At 39.7% G+C, this 10,040-nt stretch overlaps 2 protein-coding genes across 2 annotated transcripts; both read left to right on the top strand.

Annotated features, from left to right (window-relative positions):
* Positions 1–1,818: 1,818 nt before the first annotated feature.
* hoxa10b (homeobox A10b) lies at positions 1,819–4,513 on the top strand. The gene is made up of 2 exons (XM_036936734.2): positions 1,819–2,749; positions 3,508–4,513. The coding sequence occupies exons 1-2, from the start codon at positions 1,957–1,959 to the stop codon at positions 3,783–3,785; spliced, it is 1,071 nt and encodes a 356-aa protein (XP_036792629.2). The 5' UTR covers positions 1,819–1,956; the 3' UTR covers positions 3,786–4,513.
* Positions 4,514–6,382: 1,869 nt separating this feature from the next.
* hoxa9b (homeobox A9b) lies at positions 6,383–9,958 on the top strand. The gene is made up of 2 exons (XM_090221004.1): positions 6,383–8,494; positions 9,059–9,958. Exons 1-2 carry the CDS (start codon positions 7,936–7,938, stop codon positions 9,295–9,297), a joined length of 798 nt encoding a protein of 265 aa, XP_090077130.1. The 5' UTR covers positions 6,383–7,935; the 3' UTR covers positions 9,298–9,958.
* Positions 9,959–10,040: the final 82 nt, after the last annotated feature.

Raw genomic sequence — 10,040 nt, 5'->3', positions numbered from 1 at the left:
TACACGTGTGGTCCATTTTTTCTTGGCAAAATGGGATAAAGTGAGGCGTTTTTGTAAGGAGCCTTTCCATCCTGCTAGAAAATGATATATAAAGCTGGTTTATCGCTGAAATCCACATTATTGGAAATATAATATTAGATGACACAATATATTAGAACCAATGTATTCCGTGTGGGAGAGGATGACTGAATAGGCCTACCTACCGTTACACAGCACATAATATAATATACAATATAACCAATATGCTAAACGGAAAATAGCTGTATACATCCGCCTTATCCTGTCTAGAGATGTCTATGGCGTTTTTCTGGAAAAATAACACGAACGAATGGTTCTTATTTGAGTCATTATTACCATAGTTTACCAAATACGAAACGTGAGATTATAAAATGTGTTTGGTTTGTGTGTGTGTTTGAGAAGGGGAACATTCTAGCTGAGTATCCCATAGCTACCGGAGGGCTTTTTAGTCTCCAGTGAAAAATAAAATAGCTGTTAGCGGATGTAGTAAAGTACCACATTACGCACGAGGGGCGCAGGCATATTTTTTTGTCCGGTTGCAAGAATAACTTGGAACAGAAGAAACATTGTTAACATGATTTTATTAGCCGCTATAAGGAGACATGCATTAAATGATTTTAAGTATGATTATAACTTAATAATAACTTAAAGTACCACTGGCTAGAGGTAAATAAATAGGCTGTTGAAATTATTATACGCACGTCATGAGACTAGTACCCACTCAAATCAATGGTTTAGGCTATTCATTTTTACAAATTAATTTCTAAATCGGATAAAACCCCAAATAAGTCGCACCATATAGTGTTTTTGGTGTCAGAACAATAACGTAATATAACCGTGGTAATTATAGTAACAAACATAGCAAGGATGATCTTTTTCCCAACTGCACGGGGGAATAATAAAGGCAGTGGTATTTATAACGGCTGTGGTTAGAACCACATAACACAGCTAGGCTTATTGCTATGATTTACATAGGCCTAATCGATTTCTATTCAATTTGGGGATATGAGTCTGAGGATGTTTTCAATTGATTCTTAAGGAAATAAATGGGATCCCACCGAAATTGGTTCTGGCGGTGTATAAAATAATCGAAACGTGCCGAGTTGTACACTTGTAAAATGCATTACGCACCAATTACGCACAAGGTATTTCATAACAAATGCACATGTATTTGATAAATAACGTGTTTGTAACGTGTTTGTTTCAGATTATATTTCCCATTATGTTAACAAGATAGGTAAACAATCTTTGCCACGGCCTATTTTGTTTCTGACTTAACCAGCAGCAAATTAGAAAACTCATTTTGTTCTACTACTATACTCTGGCTTCATGTAGGCCCATTAGCCTTTATATTGTCAAGGCTGTTGATGATTGTTTTCGCATGTAAAATGATCTGTAATTGGTAACTAAGGGACATTAACTAATAGTCAAATAGATATTTTGTCACAATGTTCTGTGAACTTGAATAGAGCAATGTTTTGACGCTTCCTGGAGAGGAAAGTGTAACGAGCTTTCCACTAAACTGTTTTCAAGGTCTGCAGACATCTGCAGTTATTTGCACTGTCCCTTCACATGTAAATAGTTATTTGTGTATGATTATATCTTCCCCCCTCTCGTGCGCGCGTGCGTGCGTGTCTGTGAAAGGGTGCCTGAGGTCAATGTTTACAACATAGATTATCGTAAAAGGTAATGCAGCCCATGTCATGTCACCTCTACTATCTATCCACCATTTTAGGTTGAACTGAAAGCTTTTAATACACCACTTACCTTTACTTTTTCATTTATTATATTAAATCTTTAAACAAAATGAATATGGCATATTGGCATTACGTGCTTTCAATGGGAGGAGTCTCTCTTCTTGTGTTTTAATTGGCTGTCAGCTAAAGCGCAGAGAAGTGTGAGTATCTGTAATTATATTCAGCATGTTTTGCACAAGAAATGTCAGCCAGAAAGGGCTATCCTCATCCTCCGTCAAATTATACACCAACGATGTCATGCTCTGACAACCAAAGTGGAAACTCGTTTTTAGTAGACTCCTTAATCCACGGACGAACCGAGAGCGGTGCCTCATACTACCAAAGTAACGGCGTGTATTTGTCACCAGGCTCGGAGTACTCCTATGGACTACCCAACCGCGCTTTTTTCTCTGGGCTCAGTAAACGCAACGAGAGCAATTCTCAAACTATGGTACCCTCATCTGGCCCATATTCACATATTCAAGGGATGGAAACATGGCTAGAGACTTCGAGATCTTGTCGAGTAGATCAGCCGAACAACCAGCAGCAAATTGCTCATTGTTCATTCTCTCCGAGCATCAAAGAGGAGAATGCGTATTGCCTGTATGAATCAGAGAAGTGTCTTAAAAGGTCAACAACGACGGAAGACATTTCCTATTCCCGGTTAACACCGGGATCATGCCCGGTTACAAACAGCACCGTGCCTGTTCCCGGTTACTTCCGTCTGTCTCAGACATATACCTCTTCAAAGGTTTATCAAGACGTTCCGCGGAACCCACAGCCTACTCAGTTCACTCTACAACGTCCGGCCCGTTTCGACACCTCACCGCCATCTCCTACCCCGGTGGCGGATACAGGCAGGAGGGAGAGTGAAGCACTGCCTGACCCACCGCCATGTGCTCCGGATGAGGACACCCGGGCATCGTCTGTAGATGGTTTGTCCTCCCCCGAACCCACCGAGAGCTGTGCGGAAAGTCCAGTCAAACCCTTTAAAGGTGAGTACTGCTCTAAATCCAAAAAATGACGTTTATGACAATGGGATCTTGATGGGTGTACATGGAGGGAGTGTAGTGTCAATGCCCCCGAGTCAGTGTAGATGTGCCTTGGCGTTAACCTTGGTTTTTAGAGGCATATCCTACTGCTGTATCGATTATATTGTGGACATGAAAACTTCCCATATGTGGGTTATATGCGCAGCGGTAAAGGTATGTCTTTGTGGTGTTTGACAGAGTGGCCACGAGCTGGGATTTCCTCCAGTGTTTTTATGTTATTTTATGACGAGGAGCAGCAAGGCCAATCCTGTCCAGTACATCTGTCTAATACAACCCGTTGATGACTATGAGTTACTTTTATGTCTTAATAAAGGCGCATTAATACATTGAAATATAATTAAGTGAATCTTGAGCACAACGTGGATGTAATAGCTTAGGTGTTTGGATAGATGCAAAATATGTGCATACAACGGGCATTGTGTGTGTGTGTCTACATTAACTTCGTATTACTGCCAAATAAACTCATGGGCTCAGGATGGCTATTTAAAGATAATTTTAAATTTATAATTTTAAAAATCATTTTTTATTTTGATAGGTATTAGGTCAGTGTTTGTCTATAGATGCAAACATCTTATGGAATTGCATTATTTCTGTGTACAATAATTACAATTATTACAATTACTATAAAGTTACATCAGTGCAGTAGCATGAAGAAAAAATATGTTGCCCGCAATAATTTCTCTTTCAATATCTTTCTACAGGAGATGGAACATCTGAAACCAAAGCTAACTGGCTGACAGCGAAGAGTGGCCGGAAAAAGCGTTGTCCCTACACCAAGCACCAGACTCTTGAGCTAGAGAAAGAATTTCTCTTCAATATGTACTTGACTCGTGAGCGTCGCCTGGAGATCAGCCGCAGCGTCCACCTGACAGACAGGCAAGTCAAAATCTGGTTCCAAAACCGAAGAATGAAACTGAAAAAAATGAGTCGGGAAAACAGGAGCTATCGGGAGCTAGCGAACAACTTCAGTTTTTCGTGAGACATTCGTGCCGTATTTGGCGCCCTCCTCCATCAATGGCCAGAGCGCCTTCCTTTGAGAAACCCTGTCGTGTGAATATGACCGTGTAGGTTAGGGCTACAATTGCTAACTTATTGATATGTCGTTTTGTTGTCATTTTACCTGATTACGTCTCTGTTTTGTTTTGTCGTGGTTATGTATTTATACTGTCATAACATATGGTTGCTCCCTTTATGTATATACCAACAGTTAATATAGACATGGAACGAATTAAGTGTTTCAGAGCTGCACAATATCGGCATTCGTGGTACATAATACATGTATATAGCCACCTTGAGTGACGCATTGACATCTGTGCATGCTGGAATAGCTCTTGGGGAAATGTTGTAACCTGTAGCAATATAGGCCTACATTACGTCATGGCTAAAGAGCCTCGATGGATTTGATATTTAATATCTGCACATTTTGCTGGTATTATAGCCATATATACTAAAAGCATCACACAATAACTATTTTGTAAAGGGTTTTATTTATACACAAGAAACGTATCTGAGACTTGTAAATATTGTTTACAGTTTGCCTTCTCGTATTTTTATTCATATTTTTATTGTTCTCTCCAAACCGTTTTAATAATATTGTCATTGCTTTGTCTATAGAGAGACTATACTGTGAAATGAATTGATATGTTGTCTGTTGGCCTCACTAAGTAAGTCAATAAAAACATGGCACGTTTTTACCTTGCATTGGAATGTTTCAGTCCACAGATCATCTCTCCTGTATAGAATGTAATCGTTCATACCCACGAGAGGAATAGCCTGGTGGTGGGACCCCCTCTTAATTCCACGAGCTTCCATTTGTTCCGTTGCGGGTTGGTTTTACAGTAAAGAAAAAAAGAACATCAGTTTCCTCTTTTGTGTGACGCTGATGCCCTTCATTTCAATAGGAATCATTGCCTGAGCCATAGCCATGATGCAAGCACTACACTTGTTGTCTAGGACTCCCTGGAAAATAGTGGCATGTGTTACTGAGTGAACTCTCCTGGCTAAATAGATACAAATGAAATGACCATTGTGAAGTTTTATGGTCAAAGACACTCCATCGGGATAGCTCTTGTTTACTGCAGGGTGTACTGGTTAGATGATGGCAAAATGACCCGGAAAACAACATGGTTTTCTCAAGGACATTACTGGCGGTAGTTTGGTTCATCATCATATGCTCTCTAGGAAAGGACACTACGTCTGTCGACATGTGGAGCGTCGTGAAATATGCACGCAATAAGACACACCATTTGGACTGTATCTTTTCAGGTGTGCAAATGTTGTGTTATGCGTAAAACACGTGTAAACATTGAGAAATGCTAGAATTCTGACCATCTAATTACAATTACGCATAGAATGAGAGTGAATTATAGGATCCCTATGATTTCGACTGTATCTGTTACAGTTTTGCGAACGAAATGAATGCGTAAAATAAATGCTTGTACACTATATATATATTTATTTAGGAGGAGAGAGGGCTGTTGAGGGGTTCAGGTAGTTTCGTGTTGTTAGGCTGTATTTTCCCCCACCACACGAAACTGCCTTAATTGCCTCAGTAAAAACTCTTGCGTTTCACAGAACACTCCAAATCGTCTCTGGCAACAGAGCTGTGCCCCGAAGGAAGTAGGCTACATTTACTGAGTAGCCTAGTCGTGTGTAGAATATTCTATAACAATTCCGATGCATTTGTTTAAGTCATGTGTCTGCGGAAATGTATTGTCTCTCATGTCGACATTAGGCTATTATAAGCATGCATACAGTGCAGCGGAAACAGGCTACAGATTTCGCGCCAACCTGTGACTTGCAAAGCACAAAAACATCTCGTAGTCTGCATGTTTTAAACGTTATGTTTATTGTGGTACAGCGTGATATATGTAGAATTCAATACAATTCCAATGCAAGAACCCCCCAAATGTAGCCCATTCCCCGATTTCAACCCCCTTAGTCACTTTATCCTGGCGCCGGGTCTGATATATATAACAGAAAGAAAAAACGATTTCAACTGCCCCCTTAGTCACTTTATCCTGGCGCCGGGTCTGATATATATAACAGAAAAAAAACGAACAAAAAATCAAGACCGCAAAGGAAATTTTGTTCCTCACATATATCGCCATATCTATTCAAAACAACAACAAAAGACGAGCAATAGACGCGGCCTTTAGCCTTTATGTCTCAGAGGGAGAGATAGCGAGTTGGCTTGAGGGAGAGGAAGGACTGCAAGGCCTCGGTTATGATCATTGCAGTCTGGCCAAAGCCTCGTGCGCTGCTGCAGCGTTCCCAGTGGCACACATTCGAAGTGCCGGATGCGTCTGCTGCGCCACACAATGGACACAAAGCATGGATTTTATTGGCGATATTTAGCCCAGACAGCCAGGTTGTAACCTAAAGAAAAACAACTAAATAGCCCCCGTGATAAAAACAGACTGCTATAGCACCTAACGTTTTTTCTCTCTCCCCACTTTGATAGCTAAAAGCGCCGCGCAGACCGTCCTAGTGTTCACTCATTGGTCCATAAATAGTAAGGGTCTGTTATGGTTTTACACACTAACACAACGGGATCTTTCTCCATAATCTATTGACACTTGGATTTGTTGACGCTACTATGTAGAAGTATTGTATTTTTATTTCTGAACACTAATTCGATGGTAGAATACACATAGCTTGTTCCTCGTGTACACATATTGTGTCAATGGCTGTATATGCCTGTGTTTTTCAGTCTTAAATATAAATAATGAGTCTTAGTCTTACTATCAAATAATAGCATATGTGAGGTATGCATTTTTAGATTCGGTCTTAACTTTTTCGAATCGATTTGGGACAGTAATTTGGTAAGTAAGATCTAATTCATTCGTTCGAATTGATAATACACACTATAATAAAAAATAATTAAAAATGTATGACTGAAAAGCCCTTTCAATGGGAGTTAGCCATTGGAGATTCTCTACTGAACATTATTTTTAGTCCAGGACTATGGTTCAATCTGTGTCCGGGAAACCGGCCCTTGGTGTGTTTCTCCTGTAGGGTCACATAGGTCTACATATATAAGGTTTTACATGTCATTTAAATGTTCATATCCCAGAGCAATGGAGACAGTATCACTCAAATATTTACTGTTTTAGTTGTCCTTATTTAAGTCCACCAAAATCGAATAATCTCAAGCCATTGGAAGAGAGCATTACTCGGATGATAATCGAAATATCAGGTTTGAATAACACATGTAATAGCCTAATAACAATGGAAATGATGTACACCACAGCAGATATGGTAACCTATAGGTTTGGCTGTGACTTTATTATGAATACATCAGATGGCATATAATGGCAAATATGATGAATATGGCAAATGTCAACTCACACTCACATCAGCGTACCTATAGTATATAGGTCTATTAACTCACAGGTCTGCTATGTTTAAATGTGGGTGTGTATTTGGCCTAATAATATTGCTGCATGTATTTTCCTATTTAATAAGTAGCCTATATAACGATATCGCCAATCTAATGCTATAAATTATTTGGAATAACCTCGGAGTTTTTGCCCTTATAGGCTTATAGGCAATCATGGACTGAATTATGTTGATAGATACTGGATAATTTATTGAATAAATTCATTCTATAGAATTCCACATTTTAGATCGGCGGTGAGAGTTCTTATAAGGAAATGAATGTGACTTATTCTGCGCGTAGTAACGACTACACGTCACAGTGGATATATAGCTCCTTACTACTTTGCTGCATTCCTTTCTTTTTTTAAGGAGGCTAGAAAAACATGCTATACTCTCTCACTTTCTAGACTTATATAAAACATAGCAACGTATATCAACGTTAAAGTCTCATTTCAAAACAAAAATCATAAACCTTACTGCTTGTATAAAATGATATAGGCATATGACTTTGCTATTAAAAATATAACGGAGGAAAATGGTGACCATTTAGCTAGTTGAGTTGACTGATTTATTATTTATTGTTCTGTCCCACGGTCACGTGTCTGCGGCACCCAATCCAATCCCGGCCAAGGTTCAATTTATTGAACGAATGTGGTGGTTCTTGGTGCAGCGAATAGTATCATGATCCTGTTTTTCTAAATATATCACCGTGGAAGTTTGGTTGCCTTTGGCTTTGTGTATTTGTTGTCATGTCGACATTAGGCACGCTTAGTTACTATGCAGACTCTCATCTTCCCCGCGACCAAGGGGATATTATGGCACACACATACTCAAGCGGACCAGGGGTGGAACAGGCGAGCCAGCCGATGCTAACTGAATATGGCGGTCCGGAATCTTGCCCTTTGCAGACGAAATCTTCTATTTTCAGTGCGTCTTGGAGTCCCATTTCTGCTCATCAGCCTCCGAGCAGCGCATCTATAACACACCAGCCATATTTACACCACCATTGTCCAACAGGAGATACCGATGGGATGTTTATGCGTTCCTGGGCGTTGGAACCGGTTTCTACGTCGATATGTTTAACGGGATTATCGTCAAATATTAACTATGATATCAAACCCGAGCCGCTGATAGGAAATGGGGACTGCACAACGCTGGAAACGCACACACCTCTTGTGTCCGACATTGACAACGGACCGTTCCGCGCAGAGAAGGATACGATCGCGTGTGATGCCATTTTCTCCAAACCCAACGAAGAGAGCAGCACCTCAACCGTAGAGGAAAAGAGGGAGAGGGAGATCAACACAAGTAAGCACGGCATCTTTCATTTGGATTCATGCGTAATGGTGATCATGATCTCATATGTGTCTAGATCTTTGGAATTAATTAATGTTGAATTAAGCAGGAATCTAGAAATATAAGGTCAGAGACTGACGTTAATACATTATTTATGATATAATATAGGCCTTCTGTAAAGGTTGAGTTTACGTCAAACTATTGTATCCATTATTTGATAACGAATGGATCATATTGCGCCAAAGCAGTACCACTGACCGACAGTAGCAAAACTCTCTCCCCTCCTCGATCTAGTTTGTAACCTACTGTGAAAGATAATATGATTTTGCTATTTGGATTATGACTAAACTATACCAGTTCATTTCTCACTGTTATGGGCAGTAGACTAGGCCTTAGGGTCAGAAGGCCGAAACGAGCACATAAACGGCGGACTGTATTAGCTACTGCATGTTGGCTATTTCAGCAAGACACTGTCTGCTGTTGTTCGTCATCCACAGTTTGTAATACCAGTCTGACTCTTGTGGAAAACACTATTTCTCATGAGCTCTGTCTCGCTTTTGTCGAACCCTCTTTCAGATGACCCATCCTCCAACTGGCTTCATGCAAAATCCACCAGAAAAAAGCGCTGTCCATACTCTAAGCATCAGATTCTCGAACTGGAGAAGGAGTTTCTGTTTAACATGTATCTCCCCCGCGACCGTAGATACGAAGTAGCGAGAGTTCTTAATCTGACTGAGAGACAAATTAAAATCTGGTTCCAGAACCGCCGGATGAAGATGAAGAAAGGGAATAAGGACCGTCGAAAGACGTGTTAAAAAGGCGAGCAGTGCGGGCCCTGTAGACCCGTAGAATAAACTGTGAATAGTTACAATTGGTGGACTTTCAGGAAACGAAGATATTTCTAGAGAATAGTTGCCAATCTATCCACATTTTGCTTGATCTATAGTCTATGTTGTGTTCTGTAGGGCTGTTGTGTTGTTGTCGTTGTAAAATCTGTCGGCTCGTTTTCTTCCTAGAGTGTTCTCTGTTTGACAATGCTTATTTGTTTGATTGGAACTTTGATGTTATCTCAATAACTTGGATGTAATTGGTAAATCATTTCATTAATGCACACAGATTACTGTTAGACATTGTCTAATGTTCGTTGCATGAAATGTTTCATGAATTGATTCTGTGTTTTTTTTCACCCAGAGTTTAGTCTATGTTATTGGCCTAATCATGTTTATGCGTTGACTACCTGAATGTGTTTCAACTACCTGTCAGACTATTTATTTATTTATAGTTGTTTTTTTGCCGAAAGAAACATGTTTAGATGGTGTGATATTTTTTTTTTAAATTGCTAAATTAAATCCTTAACAGTTTTGTCTATGAAATTAGGACAACACTGTGCACACGCAAAATACCTCAATGTCAGAGTATTTCGATTCTAAAAGTCGTTTGTATGAAATATCAAATAAAATGTCAAATTATTTTGTGCGTCGTAATCCATCTTTTTTGTTTGGAAATCAGAGAATGAATTGTTACTAAGATTCTAATTGTTGATAAATGTCCAACATCT

This window comes from Oncorhynchus mykiss, chromosome 3 (genome assembly GCF_057628025.1).
Source record: "Oncorhynchus mykiss isolate SJ-2025 chromosome 3, ASM5762802v1, whole genome shotgun sequence".
Lineage (NCBI taxonomy): Eukaryota > Metazoa > Chordata > Actinopteri > Salmoniformes > Salmonidae > Oncorhynchus > Oncorhynchus mykiss.
This window is presented reverse-complemented; position numbering and strand designations above follow the sequence as displayed.